Genomic DNA, 21208 nt, shown 5'->3' on the forward strand with positions numbered 1-21208 from the left:
TGTGCATCATTTATGAGGACAGTATGTGGGAAGCTCATGATGATGAAAACCCTGTCGCTGGGACTGGTGTGTTGTCATGTACACATGCACACATGCTTGAGAATATGTTCCTCTTTGATATTTGCTCTTATAGAAGTGAGTGTGATTAGCGCGGGTGAGTCATCATACTATCCAGTCTTTTCTGTCTCTGTTGTAGTCAGCATCAGCTGCCTCCAGCGAGACTGTCCACCATTCAGGCTGGGTTCACTTTCTAGAATTTGATTCTTCCAAAATCTCTGGTGAAGAGCAAGGGCCTATCGAGATAGTGTCCTTAAAACCCTTGAGTACTTTGGAGATAGGACTACATTCCTTAATAATGAGCTAATGGAGATTTTAACATTTAAAGGAATAGGCCACTGTTTTTAAATACTGAGATATATTCTTACCTTAGCTTAGACGAGTTGATGCGTACCTGTCTGGTCTTTACGTGTGTGCTCATAATGGCCCCAGCTGTTGTAAGCATTTAGCCTCTCCTCCTCTTCTCTATGGACCCAGTTAGAAGCGACCAAGCTCTTCCACATTTCTACTATTTAAATGTGGTTACGTAGTTACACGATCCAAGTATACTTACACAATGTATGTATCTAAATATCTAAATAGGTTGCATAAGCATATTCGGTAAGCATTTGATCTATCTATCTATCTATCTATCTATCTATCTATCTATCTATCTATCTATCTATCTATCTATCTATCTATCTATCTATCTATCTATCTATCTATCTATCTATCTATCTATCTATCTATCTATCTATCTATCTATCTATCTATCTATCTATCTATCTATCTATCTATCTATGTACCTACCTACCTACCTATCTACCTACCTACCTACCTACCTACCTACCCACTCCACCTATCCATCCATCCATCCATCCATCCATCCATCCATCCATCCATCCATCCATCCATCCATCCATTTGATCGCTTGTTCAAATCTCCCCCGAAGCACACGCTGTAATTGTGTCTCTTGTCAGGATACTTTGCTCTCACTCCTGTCGTAGCACACGCGGCAAATCCCCGCGCGACCGCCATGCTGCGTGTTGCAATCTGTGAATGAAATGAATGAAAACAAAAAACTTTCTCCGTAATACAGTAACAAGTCTGAGGAATGATATAATGAGCAACACCCCATGTATAACATTCAGTTGTGAGTCAGCAGACACAATATGGACTAGCCGTGGCAGATGGGTCTAATGCGCCTCTCATTGTCCACAGACACATGCCACTGCTCAGCTCACACCCCTCTAAAGCTGCTTTGGTGAGCGCAGCAGCTGGAGAAAGCCTGCCGTTTGCACTCACAGGCCTAATCCACATCTGCAGCTCTGCAATAACTGTGCACTGACACACAGAGAATGTGGGATACGGTGTTTGAGGACAACAGATCAGCCGGTTGTAAAACGAAGCTAGCCGTATGTTGCTGTTAGGCCTTTAACTATATGGAGTATTAACTGTTTTTGAATGAAAGAACCCAGAGGTCAGAACGTCACTGTTACTGACCTCATAGAAGAGATTTGGTTGATTGAGTTGAGGATGTTTAACTTTTGTTTAAGACTAGATGTCTATTTAAGCCTTGAGCACTCTAGGGAGGAGTGGTCAGGACTGCCATAACCCCACCTACTTCTCGTTTACAGTTCCTCAATTAGAAAGGACTGGGGTAAAGAGATATTCATTACATCCCATTTGCATTTACAAAGCCCTGCTGCTCATCTGAAGAATGTACAGTGAGGGGGGGACAAATTTATCTATTTAACTTTTAAAGCCTTGTTGTTGACTAACTGGGTAGTGGGAGGTTATGACATTAACTGAAAATAAATGAGGAGAATGGAATATGTAATGAAGTAGATTAGATTAAAACTAACCCATCTGAATTTGTTGGCATTTGTTGGCATGATTTTGTTGGCTGAATTTGTTGGCATAGAACCCATTGTTGTTTGTTATACATGCTTGAAGTCTTGTTGATGGAGCTCTTTCACATTTCATTAATTTCATGTGTACGTCAAGTTTGTGTAACATAAATGTACACAATCAAACAATCAACATAATCAAATCCATCTGCCGGCCAGATAGCTCATGGCATTCCTTTATTGTATTACGCACTGACGAGTGGGTTCATATTTAATCCCAACCTGTTAGTAAAAATGAGGATGTGGCCTGAATACCCGTATTTACGTTCCATTTTTTCTTCTAAATTACCAACATATTGCTGTAGATCTTGTGCATGATGGGGCCATGGCTATGTCCAGATTGGAGCTCTTTCACTGATGAACACTTTCTCAATCCTTTATGTGTAATCTGGGATTACACTTCCATTTGGGGTTATGTCATCAACAACTCAGCTCTGCGAGGAGCCCGAACTAACGAGAAAACCAAGACCAAATGAATCACTCATTTAATGGCCTCCAAATTCCCAACAGAAAAAAATCCCAAACTGAAGGAACATGTTAGAGAGAAGATTCCCCCCTTCTGAAAAATACCAGCTAAAATGTACAAGGCCAAGCGTGACCATCTGTTTAAGGGATATTTCATATTTGAAGAGTCTAGTGGTGCTAGGCTAGTGCTAGGCTAGTGCATGTCTATGGTAACTAGTAGCCTGCATTAAAAACAGTCTGACCCAAGCACAGTGCACCGTTCACTTTTAACGCCAGACTAACGATATAAATGTCTGTGTTGACTGATTTTTTTTCTTTTTAAATATAACCATTTTGCCTTTAAAATAACTTATATTTGAGCAGCATCAGCTTCCTGGTTGCAAGCTACGCAGCGGCGGAGTGATCTGCTAGGTTCCGGATCTACAGTAGTTTGTTTACCTGCGGCCGGCATCACTACACGTGGAATTCACAAAGGAGCTTTCTACGAATCAGATGTGGCAAGGACAACCCGATGATTTTAAAGAGATTTTTAACGCAGGCTACTAGATACCATAGACATGCGCTAGCCTAGCACTAGTGTCTGCGTACATTGGTTGTGTGAATGAGAGTATGAATGGGTGAGTGGATCCTTGCTGTAAAGCGCTTTGAGTGCCTAATGTAGGTGGAAAAGCGGTATATAAGTTGAGACCATTTACCATTTACCACTAGCTTAGCACCACTAAACTCTTCAAATATAAGGACTGCATAAATTAAATTTAAAAAATCTAACTAGGTAATGATCCCTTTAATGATATGTTAAATGTTAATCAGTTTAATAACAATTGTATGAACAAGATGATGCTGTATTTCGTCTTGGTTAAACTTGTTTGATCATTTCAATTAAACAGTCCCCTCATTTAAACCACCTAGTTTAAAAGCACGCTCATTAAAAATAGGCTCCTTACAGTCAGACCTTTTTTAATGATCTCTTCCGTTTGGCTTGACATTTCCTTTTCCGCAGCCTTTCGATTAACAGAAGTTAATTGTAAAATTCGTACTCAAGAGCGCTGTGCACAGGCTGTCACAGATCAACTCAGTGGTGTCTCAGTCCATTTGACAAGCGACTGCTGTTCAGTTTGTGTTATGTGCCTGCGTGGGCTTTATGTGAGGATTGCAGCCGGGTTAACGTTAGGGTTTGTAAGATTTTTGGAAATAAAAAACACAATCTAGTATCAAATGTGTTTTGGCTAATAACAGTAACAACAATATTATGCAGCTTCAGTTATGATGCCTTTTTAATCTATGAGCACATATGAGCATTGTGCGGTGCCTTTCATCTAAATCATGGTATGATTGAAGTCAAGTCCGAATGTTATGTTGTGGAAAAAGTTCTTTAAAGAATACTATTAATTTTATTTCCATACTTTCTGTGCCCTAAGAATAGTTCTGGCTGGCTGTCGTTTTGAGTTCTTCCCAGGAGCGCTAATAATAAGGCATTTGCAGTCTGACAGATGCCTCTAACATGCACCGCTGAGTGGAACGGGTTTAGAGAGGTATGAAGCCCCGAGTGAGTCAGGGTCCACATCAGGGACTATTTCCCCCTCTACTTCCAAGTATTTTGCATCTGTGCTTTAATGAGCAGACTGAATCTTGGAAATTGCTAATAAATTGCTGAATTCGGTAACTTCGATACAGTTTTTTATCGTCCACTGCCAAATATAGGCTATGATAAATAGGGCAGGTAGCTTCATGGTGTCCTGAGTGACAAGGTGCTTCAACAAAGTATATGGATAGCTCTGCTTGTGTTTTTTTAGTACAAAGAAAAAGCTCAGTTAAGCATTTATGTTATTCAATCAACAGTTACATAGACATCCATGCATCGTTCGCTCTTTGATTTCAACTATGCTCGTCTTGGTGAACTGATTAAGACCATTGTGTTTTGGCTCAACAATGATCTGGACAGGACTCGTTCGGCTAACTTTCCAGCTTGATCAGTCCTGCATCAGGGAGAAGACTGCGAAGTCTCGATCTGAAAGAAGGATAGCTTCAACCACTTGGCTGACAGGAAGCTGAATTCCCCCCTTCTCCCTAACTTTATGTTCGTGGACGAGGAGCGATGACTGAACCTCCAACGTTTGGCTCACGAGGGTCATTTTTGAATAACTGAGTCTCCCGAGATAATACATCCATTTGATCACCATTTCCTACTTTCATGCTTAACATTTTGCCTTTTTCTTGTGTTCTGTTGTGCACAGATCAATAAGCAACAGCTGCAGACTGTTAAAGAGCGCTTCCAGGCTTTCCTCAGCGGAGACACTCAGATTGTGGCCGATGAAGCCTTCATCAACGCTGTGCAGAGTTACTACGAGGTAGGTTCATCACACACCCCACGCTGCGGATCGTTCTCTGAAACACATGATCATTGCAGTCATTATATTTTATGGGTTATTTTATGATGATTAGATGCTGGGTTTTCCGGACTTTAAAGAGAAAAGCCGGCACCCTATTCAAATAATGAATTCAAATAGATGGGAGCTAATAGGGCTAATCCTATAGTGCTAGGTCATGGTCCTTATTGCTCAAGGCGTTTCTTGAGTATCCACTTGAAATGAATACATAGAATAGCATAAAAAAGGTTTTTAGTGTTTTAAGATCATATAAACATACATTTTGTGTTTTGCTGTCTTGATTCATATGGCTGACGAGCAGATTGTTTTGCTGTTTTCTTTGCTCTAGATGCAAAATGGATTGGTTTGCTTACACGTCCATCCTGCCCAGGGTACCCGACATCAGCAAGCGTCAAAGTTTCAGTGCCCTGACATACTGAGTGGCTAGTCCTTATCATGCGCGTGGCAGCTGTGTGACAGTTTACAGATGAAGGCTGCAGGTGATCCAATTGAATTAAAAGGCTCCGTCTGAGCTGGCTTTAGCTGCACACTCGCAGTGAGGGACAGGGGCACAAAGGCTCAGATAATGGACACACAGGACAGAAATAGACTCACACACCAGCACACACAGGTCAGAAGTCACAGAGCTGCTGCACCAAACAGGTAAACACTAGTCGTGTTCCAGAGGGGTTTCATCCTTTCACTGCAGCGCAGACACTTTGATTTTAGCTGCAGGGAATGCTCATACTAAACTGAAATGAAATGGGTTGCTGATGTCATTTCATTTTTCACTTTATAACATTTTCTATTATAAAATGCGCTGCCTGACCACCTTTGCACAATAAGCTTCTGCATTATCAGAAGAACCCGTGTTGCATATTTCCTCAAAGATCTTGCACTGATGATGGGAGTGAGTGACTGCTGCGTAGGTTGAGTTCTGGAAAATGATGTCTCATGCTTCCTGAACCACTCTTTGACAATGTGAGCCTGATGGGTATTGTCATCTTGGAATATCAGGGAAGGGAGGTAGAAATCCATTGATGGAATAACTTTGTTCAGGATGTTCAGGTCATCGGCTGATCTCATTCTTTGGGCACATTGTGAACCGTGAATCTAGACCCAGGGCTAGGATTGGGACTGGGACTGAAAAACGGCCCAGGACTCTAACCAACCCGGCCCAGATTAGCGTATATGCAGCACTTCCACAAGGAGGTTAAGGAGAAAATTGAGAGGCCAGACCGGTGGCCCGAGAGCCAGTGGCCCTTCTGTGCTCTTCCAGAATGGGCATATGGCCAGTCTGTCTAGTCCTGACCGTGAACCTAGACCTGACCAACTGCAGCCACCCCAGATCAGAACAGTTTGTCAAATTGGCGGCACGGTAGCGCAGCGGTTAGTGCTCTCGCTTCACAGCTAGAAGGTCCGGGTTCGATTCCCACCAGGGACGCGGCCTTTCTGTGTGGAGTTTGCATGTTCTCCCTGTGTCTGCGTAGGTTTCCTCCGGGCTCTCCGGTTTCCCCTACCACTAAAAACATGCACAATAGGCCAATAGGATGAATGATGTGTGTGAGTGAATGTATGGTGGTGGTCAGAGGGTCCGTTGGCGCAGACGTGTGTAGTCGCGAAATCGCCTCTGACAGTCTCCCCCAGGGGAACTGAAGCTACAAACGTAGTTTACCACCACCGAGTATGGAGTGAATGTACAATTGTCTCATGTAAAGCGCTTTGTGACTATATGTCTGTGAAAGGCGCTATATAATATATATATATATTCTTCAAATCCGGGTGACGCCTTTTTTTTGTCAGACAGTGTAAAAGGGTTGCATGCATGCATTGAGAAGAACACATGGAAGTAAATGGGAATATCCACATACTTCGATTAAGTTGAAACATTTTTGTTGATAACAGTTGCTCAAATTTAATTATTTGCATGTACATTATAGCAGTGGTTCTAATAGTTTGCAGTATAGGTCCTGATGTAGTTTGATATTTCTTTTATTGCTAGACCAATGATCAGTCCTGACTCCTGGCTTAGATCCTCTCCCAATTCAGTTCAGCATCTATTTTTATCTGCGGCTTGATTTTGTTTAAGCCTCCACAGGAATTTGCCTTCGATAAAGGCACTGTTTTTTGTGTCTTCCCCACACAGATCTTCCTGAAGAGTGACCGTGTGTCCCGCATGGTGCAGAGTGGGGGTTGTTCGGCCAGTGACTCCAGAGAAGTATTTAAAAAGCACATAGAGAAACGAGTGCGGAGCCTGCCCGAAATCGACGGCCTGAGCAAAGAGACGGTGCTCAGCTCGTGGATTGCCAAGTTTGACACCATCTACCGAGGAGAGGAGGACCCGCGAAAACACCAGCAGCGCTTGACGGCCAGCGCCGCCTCGGAGCTCATCCTCAGCAAAGACCAACTCTATGAGATGTTCCAGCAGATCCTGGGCATCAAGAAGTTTGAACATCAACTGCTGTACAATGCATGTCAGGTAAGACTCTAGAATCTGTCAAATTCTTAATTTTGAAGGCTGCTTTTTGCTTTGTCATTTAAGTTGTATTTACACAAGAGGAACTAACTCTACATTACTGTTTTGGTAATTAATATGACCACTGATGTTATAGATATAGTGACAGGAAATCCAGTTGTAAAGCAAAAGTCATAATCCATACAAGCACTGCCAAGACAGTGTAAGCAGATAAAACTTCATGCTAAGCACCGTGTTTACCTTAATAAATCCTTTTCGTAGTCCCTCTGGGGTAATACAAGTGTTAATGGGACGATTGGGGGGATCTTTCATCTCCCCCTGGTGTCTCTGGCCAGAAAACCACACATGCAACTCCGCCTCCGGGTCGGAGCCGCCAATACACACTAATGGAATCCCGAAGAAGAAGCCAACGAGTAAAGCTAAAGGAAAAATTCAGATGAAGGAGCAAAGAATTTACTGAAAGGTCCTGTACCTGAATTTTCTTTTACAATCAATGAAAGAGGAAACCACTAATTTAAAATGTTATTTGTGGTCTAAATTAATTCCTAAGATTCCTACCATATTTGTAGCATTGCAATTCTTCACAAGGACGGGTTTATAGGCTCATTTCTCAACTTGCAGAGTCACTTTTCACATAAATGCCATAAAACTAGCCTGCAAGCTCATGAAAATGTTACAAATGCTTTATAACTACTGTAGATGCGCTGGATTTTTAGTGTCTTAGTTTATAATATATTAAAGGAGAACAAAGCAAGGTCCGTTCCATTACTAGAAAAAAGAAACGCATGTAAAACTACAACCAATACAATATTTCTATCATAAAAGAAGGTTATAAGATTGATTAATTACACGCCTTACAATTTGCACTGTTTCTTCAATCAAATATCTTGAAGTTCTATGACCAAGTTCATTTACCAAGTTAAACATAATAAAACCCCTAAATGCTTGCAAATATTGTTCACCCAGCGAGAAAGTAACATAATCTCAGAGAAACATGTATATTCAATCAACATGTACATACTTCATTAAGAGAACTCTATCTATTATGCAAAGGAGTAAAATTCTAGAATAGTTGCTGCGATCCAGTAATGCGCTTATTTTGTGAACAGATGTCTACTGCCATTAATGTGCTGAATTTATGATTTTAAAGTGAAGGGCAGGCACAATGAGCTTAGTGTCTGCCTGCGCCTGGTCATGAATTGAGTTTATTGTTTGACTTCAGTATGTCTGTGTAGGCTCTCAGTCGTACAGGAGTTGTCCATCTTCATTGAAGGTTCTTGAGTCATCTTCTCTATTGTGCAGAAGATGACTTGAGAACCTTTTTTGAAGATGACCGCAATATGTTTTGAATGATTCTTGACAAGCGACAAAGCCTCTTGGATGAGAGGCAAGGCATAATGAATACATCATAAGTTTGGCACAGATTCATTTTTAAGCTATTGCTGCCAGCATTACAGAAAGGAGACCATGTTTGTTTTCTCATATCTGAGTCCATCAATTCTATCTTCAACGACTTTACAACTGGGACTGACATTTTTATTAGAACAAATAAATCAGAATTAACTTAAATGAGTAGTGATAATTCCCCATATTGTCCGACCCCAAGACTCTGGTGCAACTAAGTATGCAATTAACAATACAGAGAAGTGGTGATTTGTAGGAAGTGGGCAGGACGGGTGGCCCAGAGGTTATGCTGAAAACACGCACTAATTGAGCAGTTTGCCTCACAGCTATCGGAGTAAACATTGCTGTGTTGGTGTCGGCGCTGCACAGTGAGGCTAATAACTGCTAATTAAAATCCCACCAAATATCGCAATTAAGAACGAATAAGTCTCCTCTGTGAAAAAAAAAGCCCTGATTGTTTGAGTAAATGTTGATCCCGAAAGAATTGCAGGGTCAGGTCCAAAATACTATTGACAGATGAGAGATGGTCCGGCTAGAGCACTGAAGCACAACAGTTTAAAGTTTATTGTGTGTTGTAAAGTGTCAGCCGTGACAGAGCAACATTGTAATCCACAGGGGCACAGTATATGCTTCACAGGAGACGGGAGACCATAAATGATGCTTCCTTAAAGCAGAAAGCAGTAACTTGTCTTGTTATTCGGACAAGTATAGCCTATTAAATTGCAATTTGTCTGATTCTGCATTTTTTTCAAATTCAGAAGCATTTAAGGGATATTTCAGGATGTTTGACATAGGGCCTAATTTCCTAGTTATCCAGAGTGTTGTTGATTTCTGGAGATTTTTTTTTTAAATTCAGGCAGTGGTGCTAGGCTAGTGCTAGGCTAGTTATGGTAACTTGTAGCCTGCATTAAAAACCTCTTCAAAATCATCGGGTAGTCCTCCAAACGTTACCATATTTGTAGAAAGCTCCTTTGTGAATTCCACGTGTAGTAATCAATGCCCGCTGGATGCTCTGCTTTAGGCCCATGACACTAAAGGCCGCCATTGCTGTAGTACCTCCATATAGCCGCTAGTCTCCCATTGTAAAGAAATGGACTTTAGACACGTTAAAAACAACTTTAGCGCCTGGTTTCTAATTTTTTAACACTTTCTAAGGCTTGATATTCCTCCTGAGATAACGCTGGGTAACTCACAATTAAAGAAACCAGGCTGGTTTTCATAAGAAGAATTTTAGAAATCTCGTACTTAATGAGGGTCGGACTGTTAGCATTGGAGCTAACAATACACGTCACGCAAGGGCAGAGTCTACAGTGAAGATCCTGCATTTATGCCCTTTTTAGGAACAAGCTTCGTCAGAGCTGGGGAGGAGGAGTCTGTAAATCCGCCATGATTTCCCCCTCGAACGAGGTCATTGTGGTAAACGGAGAGGAGTGAGCAGAAGCTTTCCATTATATATACAGTCTATGAACAAACTATTGTAGATCCGGTAACCTAGCAGATCACTCCGCCGCTGCGTAGCTTACAACCAGGAAGCTGATGCTACTCAAACATAAGTTATTTTAAATGCAAAATGGTTATATTTACAAAATTATTCAGTCAACACAGACATTTATATTGGTAGTGTAGTGTTATAAGTGATTTGCCTCAGGTGCGCTGTGCTTGGGTCAGACTGTTTTAATGCAGGCTACTAGTTACCATAGACATGTGCAAGCCTAGCACTAGCCTAGCATCACTAAACTCTTCAAATATAAGGATTGCATGAACTTACGAACTGCTAAACTAATACAAGATAACCGATAGGCCTTCTAGTTTTGACTCTCAACGCCTTAAAAGCACAATTTTTACCACATAAATCTAACTGAATATGGGCATACTGTATATCATTGTAAAGCTAAGAACCTGGAGTATTAATTCGCTGACTTAGTTTTAACCTTACAAGTGCATTATTCATCGCCGTGCAAAAGTCTGCGGTTAGCAATGACACGCTAAAGCTAGCGAGAGTATGCTAATGCTAACGAAAACTAATTAAGGCTGGGTCAGAAACTATGATAGAAATACCCAAAGTAGCCAGATGAAATAAAATAATCACTGCTGAAGCCAAGTGTTTGTATTTTAGTTTAAGAAAAAACTGATCTAACATATTTTTAATGATCAGATCACTTCATGTGAGTTGTTTATATTAATGTAGCCTTAAGCCTGGCATTTACCCAAGGATATTTAGTGTAGAAAAGTCTTCCTTGTTAAATGTTTATCCAAGAGTTTATCAATATATCGGATCGGTGCATCTCTAATACCACCTATACCACTGTCAGCAAGAATTAAAAAGAAATTGGTCCATGTACAGTGAATAAATCAAAAGTCTATCAGTACTACATTCAAGTAGTATAATTTCTCATTTATTGGTGCTTATTAATCAAAAAGATTAAAAGTGCATTTCGAGAAAAAGGTTCTCTATGTCTTTGGGAAGGCTGGACTAAATAAAGTTTAGTTTTGCTCCATTCTGAGGAAACGTTTGTTTGGTACAACACAAAGCAATGGAAGAGTCTGTTCTTTATTTTCTCATTTATTAATTTATCCTTCATTTATCGGTAAAAAACCAGAACAACATGGGGGAAAAAACAGATTCTTATTTGAGATGATGGCCTGGAGGTGCACAAATTGCATGGAGGGCTATTTAGCAGTTATCATTTCAGTAATTGCCTGCCATGATGAGGCTGGGTTAGCTTGGCCGTATAGTCTGAAGGCGTGAGAAGAGGCTGTCTCCATCAGCAAATGCGGATGACATATAGTGAAAATGCTTGGGGAAATATACTGTAAAATGTGTCTTTCCCGCTGCCTTCTGTGCTGGCCCGGTTGTCTTGGGCTAGCATTGTGAGCAGTGTGAGGTGCCGAGTGGCTGCTGCTGCCTCTCCCACTGTCGTAATGACCGAAACCATCTGATAGAGCGGAGAGAGAACACCCACTCTGTTCTCGCTCACTACAGTGTATCCGCCGTGTGGCTCTGCAATTCAATTTGTCTTCCAGCCCCGGCCTTCATTACAACCACAGGCAAATTGGTCAAACTGCATTTACTGAGCTCTGTGGCCACATATCTCTTCCCATGATGCCGTTTGAAAAAAAAAAGAAAAATAGAGAAAGAAAAGATTAGACTGCTGATGTACTACATGGGTCTAGATGTTCATAATCAGATTTGACATTCTTTTATTTTCATGTGGTTCCGTTTGCAGCGCACAGTTCAGTTTTTAATCAATAAGCATTAACGTTTGAGACTGAACAATACAGACTTTTAGAACATGTTTACAGGTCTACAGGTACGTATACTGTACATCCCATTGGTCACAAAGCAGTTGACCTATCACTTAATGTTCTATCTTTCACAGCGACCTTTAAAATTGTGTATAGATTGCGTCATTACAGTGTTAATTTTGAGAACATGTTACTATTTAGTTTTGTCTTTTGATATTAATGCTTTTTAATTTTGGTCAAGATTTTTTTGGTTTTAAAACAAAAGGTTTTTGAAAAAAAAAAAGCCACGTAAAATTACTCAACTAAATCTGAAGTGAACTCTACGTACATGACATGTAATTTTATTTAAAAAACTATTTTAATCATATTGCACTGTTTTGTGGAACTTCTCCCGCATGCACAAAGCCCTAGTCTTGTTGCTTGGGTTATAGGTCTCTTTCACACTATCACAGGAAGCTCTTTTATGTCCCTTTAAGTGCATATTTATGTAGTTTTAAGGATAATTTTAATTATACTTTTAGTCATCATTATCTGCTCTTAATGAGACTAGATTCAAGTTGGTCATTTTATGCTCACTGCTGCCACCTCAGGTCTTGCGCGTAACTGCAAACTCTATATTAAGCTTGTGCATAATGGCACTTTCGAAAAGCTTTTTGAGCTGGGTCAAAGCTCAAAAAGCTGACCTAGGTCACTAGGTCTGACCTACTCAGCCCAGACCTAGTAGCTGAATAGGTCTAGGCTCATTCTACACAATAGGACATGGCTGAAACATGAAGGGGAGGAAAATACTTAGTTTTAACATTATTAAACTCTGTATAGTCCCTTTAACCTTATTCTGCCCCGTCCACTTTCCCCTATTTTTGCCACACATCGCACAGTAGCACAGTAGAGTTATGTATAACGTCCCTTATTCATTTGCACCAAGTCAACACTGCACTGTTTCTCTGTGTGGCCTGAAAACGAATTGTGTCCATGTAGTAGCTGATATTCTCTTGACGACTGCAATCCTATGTATACTAATAGCATTGAAGGGACGGGCACAATTCATGGCGGCACTAACTAAAGTTGAGGCAAGCACATAACATAGCATTTGTTCATTTAAATCATACATTGATAACATCTGAATGTTCGTTCTGTGACATGAGAGAAAATACATTGACTTGATTCTACAACACAGCTTTGATCTGGTCCATTCCATTACTTTGTACAGCTCCAGTTAATGAGCCTTAAAGAGGATGACTTTCTGAGTGCGCGTAGTAAGCGGCACATAAACAGTATGACGCACTGTTTTAAACCAGCTAATTGTTTTCTCCTCCAAACACCACTATGCAATTTTCTTTTTACTTCTAAATGCTAGGGTGTCAACTACAATAGACCTCAAGGTACAACACAGGAAATCAGAGTGATAATGATAGAGTTTTCACAAATTCCATGAATAATATTATAAGTGAAGTAAATACCCTATGAACATTTTACTGCAGTTCAAATATAATCTGTGCATTTTACTCGAGTTATATTTGAAGTTATTTTTATGATTACAATAGTGGTGTTATTTGAATTCCTATAATCTTATAATCCAAGTAAAGCCTTCTGTATAAAGAGTAATGTGCAAACTCAGTTCAAATAATAAAATAAAATATAAAGCATGAGAGACACGAGAGATTTTATAGAGGTTATTAACTGAATAAACAGTATCCTACTTGGTGCCTGCATCAAGCTAAGCTTTATAGACACTGTGATTGGAAGAGGCCTTCAGTAAATTTACAGTACTTTAATTACATTAAAAAAATAAATCTCCAATTAACACATGAAAGCCTGTGTCCAGCTTGTTGACGGTAACCTCCCTCCCCGCCGGCCTTTGTCCTCGCTGTTGTAGTTTCCATAGCAACTGTACACAGTAGCCAGTCCCCGCCAGTCGCCGATCCTCCCCCCTCCCAAGTCATTCTCGCCATGCCAACTGTCTCCTTATCTGAACCGAGAGAGGGGGGTGGGGGGTAACGCAACTCACCCGCAGTGTCCAGAGGAGATAGTGTCTGAGCTACATGAGCAGACTGGCAGACTGTCGGCAGCTGGGAAGTCACAAAACGTCAGCCTCCAAGGGCATAATTGCCTCGGAAGACATTTCCAAAATCGTTTTCCGGAAAATAGAATAACATTTGTAACCCTCATAGTAGTTGTTGTTGTAAGGAATTCAATTCTTTAAGTTGGTGTTTTTATATAGTATAATAGAAACACTGCCTGACCAAATATAGTCAACTAATTTATAATCTGGGATTACTGCAGTTGGTCAAGGCCAGGTTCAGCAACACTATGTACCCAAACAAAGAGTGACTCAGCTGAGGACATGAACATCCTGAATGACCAGGTTATTCTATCAATGAATGGATTTCTTCTTTCCTGATGGCAGGGGCGTATTCCAAGATGACAAAGCCAGTATTCATCGGGCTCACATCGTGAAAGAGTGATTCAGGGAGCGTGAGACATCATTTTCACACATGGATTGGCCACCACAGAGTCCAGATCTTAACTCCATTAAGATACTTTGAGATTTGCTGAAGAAGGCTTTGCACAGTGGTCACACTCCCCATCATCAATACAAGATCTTAGTGAAAATTTTAAGCAACAGTGGATCTTTTGACATTGTGAAAGCTTATGAATGTGTGCTGTAATCAAAGCTCAAAGAGACTAGATGCAGTTGGTCATTTTTATACTGTCTACTGCCACCTCAGGTCTTACGCGTAACTGCAGGTTCTATATTAAGCTCGCGCGTTACAGCACTTCAGACCCAAAGGAACACCTTTTTGAGTGACAGTGCAGGATTCTAGAGGCAGTTGTGGTGAACAGGTCTGGGCTCATTCTACACCTTAGGACTGTTTGAAGAGTACATTGAAAGAAAATGAGAAAAAAGCTGAAAATAGTAATTTAATTTAATGTGGTTTGTGTTTTTATTTAACAGTATTCTAGAAATAAGAAGAACATGGTAAAAAATTTTTAGCCCTTATGACTAGAAAGGCAAAAACAGCAAACTACATACAAATATTGTGTTGTATTAACCTTTAGATTCCAGTTCAGGTTTTGGCTAGATGAGAAAGCTTTAAAGGAAGCTGGCCCAACATTCACATTGGCAGCTGAGGTTCTGTCAGTTTACTCCAGGTTCACTGTGGCTACATGTGTACAGTACACTTGCCAATATCAAGTATGGAGTGAGTGAGTAAATACACCAAAAGCAAAATACCAACAAAGTCCCCCTCCCCACCTTCCCTAAACAGATATAAAAACAGGCTCCATAGAAGAAAAAAACCCCCAATAAAGTCAAGATACTGCAGACAGCACTGCCGATGTGTGACGAATAAGGATAATTAAATGAAGAGCGGATAACATCCAGGATACATATCAAAAATCTTACTGTATCAAAAGGAAGCACGCAAACTTCACAAGGCTTTACTTATTCCAGCAAAAGATATAACTCTAGACTATCATTCAGTGAATATTACATGTTTCATAAACTTCCCATGGGGCTTATGAATTCTCTAATGAATGAACTTCCCAAAAACTTTTCGGATTCGTTTTCAGTACATGTTTATGGGGTTATGTGAGGTCAGGAGCTGGAGTCTGGTGCCATGTAGTTAGTGGTGGGTGGTAACCGAGTGGCGTCTGTTTGATATCCCCACGCCAACTGCCCACACTTCCTCTTCCCACTGCCCCCCGCCAGGACGCGAGGAGGCTCCCCCGCAACGCCGCGCTCACAGCTTATATAGTGTGCAGAACCCCCACATTCCCTGTGTATGCTCGGCAGTGCGGCACTCAGCCTTTATATAGAACTGTATGTCACAAATTAAGAAGAAGGAAATTGCATGAAACAAGATACTTAATTGGCAACAGAAAGACATTTCCGGCCACTTTCTGCGTTGTGTGTGGGCTGTCATTACCATAATACGGAAATAACTTTGGATGCTGTTTTGAAAGTGAAATGCAGACAATATACTCATTAAATGTTCCTTCCACAATGTCAAAATGTCTTTGCTGTGCCATTCTCTATTAGGAATTTCCGTATAGTGTCTCACATTGAATTTAATTAGTGATATTTGCTGTGTTCTCCTCCTACTCCGACATTTTGATGGTTTTATCCCAGTGCCAGTTTCCTTGAGTGAGTCCCATCACCTGCATTTCATCCAGTGACCTGTGCTTGAAAGAATGTGGAGCAATGGATAGAAATTATGGTATGGTGTGTTGATATCAGTGATGGGCAGAGTAAGTAAATAAGTGCATACAACGAAATAGTGTCCAGGTAGGTGTTTGTCCTGATCTGCACTGCCATTGTGGGCCGAGCACCCAGAGGAAACCTGGCTGGCTGCCTTCAGTCTCCTCTGATTCTCTGAAACAGTGCAGAGCCTCCTGGGTCTGTCCCTGTTTCAGAGCGTGGTGTCCTGCACTGGTCAGCTCCTGCACCTCCTCCTTCCTCTTCCTCCTGCGCAGCTCCCTTTGCTCCCTCCGCTCCACAACAGTCTTTCACCATCTTCTTGGGAGAGCTTAGCAGATAATCTGTTTTCCCCAGTGAATGTCGATTAGCCAGAACAATAGAAGGCATCTGTGACTTAGCTGTGAGTCTTGCTCAGATACCTCCTCGTTGGTCCCCCCTGTTGCCTGTAGCTTCTCTTTGTAGCTTCTCTTATGACGCCTCCACTGTGCCGCTGGTGTGGGGGGCTCTTGGTGCCTCTTCAGTGATTCAGAAGAAGAAATCTGTAGGCCTCAAATGAGTTTAACTGATAAGCTATCTTTTTGTTTACTTTTAAAAAGCTGCTTTCTTCAGGACCATAATGGACTCTTTGCAGTACAGAGCAAAGACGTACAAACGTAGCCAGTTAAACAATGTGGAACACAGAAACCACAAATGCAACTTGCAGAAAAAGGCAAAAATAAAGCTGAACCAAGAGAAAGGGAGGTTGCTGCCTGTTTACACGCTGCCATGATTATGATTATGATCAATACGATTATGTCAAATATAAATATATTTGTACTACGCTTTATTGGACCACATTCAAAAGTTTTGAACCCCGTTTGATATTTCTATTTTTTAACACACACAAAAAAAAATCCAAATGTATATTTCCCTTTTCTTCTCCTTTTCAAATTGATCAATCAGTGTTTAGTGCAGGGGACTACTTTTTCTTACTGTCTTTTATGCAGTTTGAGCAGGTGAGGAGCATGAGAGATGATGACCTTAGTAATTAATGATCAAAGTTTTAATGCATTTTTAACAGGAGACCATTCCCCGAGTTATCATCAAACAAATAATTATAAACCAATAATTCTTTGTATTGATAAAGCCAATGAATGATATGTGATACGGTCATTTTTAAATGGGTCAATTGTATTGTGATTTTTGTGTGCGAGTTTTCATATCTGAGATTAGATCATTGTTTTGTTTCCCCCCAGTTGGACAACCCAGATGAACAGGCGGCTCAGATCAGGAGGGAGCTGGATGGACGGCTGCAAATGGCAGATCAGATTGCACGGGTAAAGGCCACGTATACAAGCAGACACGCTCTCACTTCAAAGAGCACAATTCAGTTCATTTACATATGCCCAAACTCACATTGTGTCTGTGTGTTGTTAGCACGGAGGCAGGTTCCCCAGGTTCTGCTCTAGGGAAATGGAGGCCATGTTCATTGAGGAGCTGCGGTCGTCGGTCAACCTTCTCATGGCCAATCTGGAGAGCATGCCCGTTTCCAAGGGAGGGGACTTCAAACTGCAGAAACTCAAGCGGGGACACAACGCCTCCATTATGGACATGGGGCAAGAGGACGAGAACACGCTATCCAAGTCGGATGTGGTGCTGTCCTTCACGCTAGAGGTCTGTAGACAAATAAACTGGATAAAGATGGTGTTTGGGCGCCTAAAAGTAGAAATATGAGTGATGAAGGCAGGGCATGACAGATATGGTCAGGAAAATAGTTCTCATATGAGAGACAGGTGATCATGAAAAGGGAAAATGAAGAGGAGGAGGTGGCTGATGTTTGCTGCTGTGGAGATGGCGGTGGAGGAAGAGAGGGACACATAAGATTCGAAAGTTGGACACTATACCGTGCCATACCGTGTAACATTTCACCCCTGACATAGAATAAACTACACGCTTTTAACCTCTTAACCCCCACCTGAACCGAGCGCATTTTCTTCGGTTTGGCTTTATCCAAATCTGAAAGCGTCTTGAAAAAAGTGTCAAAATAGCAACAAATATGAAACAAGAATGAGGACGAAAAATTTTACAAAAACATTTGATAGAAAAAGTGGCAAAAACCTGACGACAAAGTGACAAAACGCAACAAAAGAGCAACCAAACAATAACAGAAACGTGATGAAAAAGTGTGACAAAAAAGCAACAAAAAATGCAACAAAAGAGCAACAGAAAAGTGACAAAAGAGCAACGAAAAGAAGGCAACAACACGAGAAAAAAGATGGCTGCAAGCTTTTAGATTTGGGTAAAGCTGACCTGGAGAAAATGCACTCGGTTAAGATTGATATATTACAAATATTTTTATAGTTGAAAATGACCTAATAAAATGGACTTACACGTGTGTTTGCTGTGAGCGGCTCACCTCTCCAAGGACCTAACTATAACTTTACTAGGAGCGGGACTCCTCCAACTCGTCTCCATGGAGATGTTGACTAAAGGCAGCCAATAATAAGATATAAATAGGATAGGTCCTCATCCGACTACATTCTTTGATTACCCACCGCAAAAATAGACTTTGTGTCGAGCTCATGATTAGATGCATGTTTTGTATTGACAGCAGTAGCCTATAATCCAAAAATTTTAAGAAGTGTACCTTTAAATCTCGGACTTGACTCAAAAATTCCTTTCATGCTCGATATTACAAACGATACTGACAATATGATTAGGGCTTTTCTGTTTTTGTATGTTGCATATCCCTAGCTTAAGTGAGTCAGTGCTATGCAATGTATTTTTGTGCTTCTGCCAAGACTATGAAGCTTAATGGAACTGCACACCTTTACTCTTCCAGCAGGAGATCCTTGCCTCGCTTTTGGCTCACGCGCACAGAGGCATTATTCCATCTGTCAGAGAAAGTACAGAACAATGTGGGTGAGGTGCAGGAATAATGTGTACTGTTCTTTTTGCCAGCAGTTGCTTTTCTGAGAACCTGGGCTGTTCTCTTCTTAAAATAGCTCTTAAAGACATGGCTTAGAGCGGATGTAAGTCCAGGGCACAATAATGTTGAATTTTAACAACAATAGTTAACGACAGAAATGAAAATAATAATGCCATACCACTACTCAACAACAGGCGGCGCGATATCATGAGTTAAGAGTGCGCGCACCTGCTGAAGCAAAACGTTTCTGTCTGATAATATATAATTTTTGTTTGTTATTTGATGGGTTTGTCTGTGTTGTCTGCAGGTGGTCATCATGGAGGTGCTCGGTCTCAAGTCGCTGGCGCCAAATCGAATAGTTTACTGCACGATGGAAGTGGAAGGAGGACACAAGCTGCAGACAGACCAGGCCGAAGCGTCAAAGCCCATGTGCGTGGTACAAATATGGTCTGAAATGATCAAATCAACAAGATGAATGTGCTGCTGTTCCTATTGCTAAGATATTATCATTATTATTATCGAGTTGTATTTTGACGGCGTAACTCAAGGTACTTTATTTCTTGACACATACTGCCCTCTACTGGAAAGAGTTAGAATTGTGTTGTGTATCCTACTAATGGACCAAAGTGGTTCTCAAACTCTTCACACCAAGTATCATCCCATAAAATGTTTGAATTTCCAAGTACCACCAGGACTAGATCAAGATCAATTCAGGACTAATACTTTCACTTAACAAAACCTTCAGAGAGCCACTTTTGCTTTGAAGACCCTTGTGTAACTATGCCACTTGGGTGGAGAGTTTTTTTTTTTTTTTTTTTTTTTTACCTAATTGGTTTGCAGATTCTGTTCAAAATGGTCAGAACATAAAGAAAATACCTAAAATGTAACTCATCAAACGTGTGAAGAAATGTAGAAAGCCTTTGGCGGGTCAAGAAAGGGCTGGAGAGCTGGAACTGGTAGATCCCAAGCTATAGGTTGAAGATCCCTGATTTAAACAAACTACGTAATGTTTAACCCACTTCTAAATGAGAAGAAACCCACCTAACTTAAACACATTACACATTAAATTACACATTGAAAATAAAAAATATCTCTAATATGAAGAAAGTCTAAAATTGTAAATTACCCTGAGTACCAAATACCACCAGCGGTAAATCTGAGAACCACAGTGTTATACAAGTAAAATGTCATATGAAATAAATATCTTTATCATTATCTTCATTATCAGCTATTGCTGGGTTGCAAGTTCTAGAATGTGATGATGTCACAGGACCCAGTGAGGGGCAGGAGCCAGTATTTCCAGTATTAACAGCATTACACTTTCACTAGTCGTATCTAAAAAGAAAATGTATGAATTACAAAAACGATCATTGATATCAGTCACCGGGTCCATGATCTCTCTGTACGAGACCAAAAATGTCCTCAAAAACACAATAATTTTACCTCTGTGTATAATTATAGGCCATTATAACGCTGTAATGTCACCTGAAACCCAGCAATAGACACTTAAAGAATGGTTTTCAAAGATACACTACCGACGCCAACACATGTTTGCAAAGGCTGTCATCGTTGTGAAGCTTAAATCGTTGTTGCCCGCATGTTCCTCTGGTTCGACTTCTCCGCATTTCTCTGGTGAGACAGTTCTCTTCTCTCAAATTTGTCTGTGCCCGCATTTCACTCTCGTCTTCTGGACTGCCCGCATTTCTCCACCGGTCTGTGGAAGTTTAAATTGCACAAAATGCTCCCGGAGAGGTAGCGTATCATGTCCTGAGTCAGATTTATTAATAACAACAGCAACAATCGGAAGTTCACAAAATCAGAGAGACAGTTTGTGAGATAGTTTAGTGTCTGGGTCAAATTAACCTTAGCATTCTTAAACAAGGATATAAACAAAATAAGTGATGCATTATCTCCATGGTACACATTCTGACCATCCTACCGTAGACGTCTCTATAGTGTCAGTGTAGTCATGTTATGTGTATGTATGCAGGTGGGGGACCCAGGGGGACTTCACCACCACACAGCCGCTGCCAGCCGTCAAAGTGAAGCTGTTCACCGAGAGCACGGGGGTGTTGGCCCTTGAGGACAAGGAACTAGGCAGAGTATGAGCCTCACTGTAAATTCCTCTGCGATACTGTCCATGCCATCCGTGCATCACTATATGTGCATCGTGTGTGTGTGTGTGTGTGTGTTACA

General features: G+C 40.9%; 1 protein-coding gene across 2 annotated transcripts in view; it reads left to right on the forward strand.

The window, feature by feature from the left end:
* cadpsa (Ca2+-dependent activator protein for secretion a) overlaps positions 1-21208 on the forward strand; it is a 91613-nt gene that overhangs the window by 4490 nt on the left and 65915 nt on the right. For both annotated transcript variants that reach the window (XM_079579223.1, XM_079579222.1), the window contains exons 2-7: positions 4646-4759; positions 6924-7256; positions 17340-17420; positions 17521-17757; positions 19320-19441; positions 21003-21114. In XM_079579223.1, coding sequence (XP_079435349.1) covers positions 4646-4759; positions 6924-7256; positions 17340-17420; positions 17521-17757; positions 19320-19441; positions 21003-21114 — 999 coding nt within the window. The remainder of the gene's footprint in view (positions 1-4645; positions 4760-6923; positions 7257-17339; positions 17421-17520; positions 17758-19319; positions 19442-21002; positions 21115-21208) is intronic.

This window comes from Gobius niger (genome assembly GCF_951799975.1).
Source record: "Gobius niger genome assembly, chromosome: 20".
Lineage (NCBI taxonomy): Eukaryota > Metazoa > Chordata > Actinopteri > Gobiiformes > Gobiidae > Gobius > Gobius niger.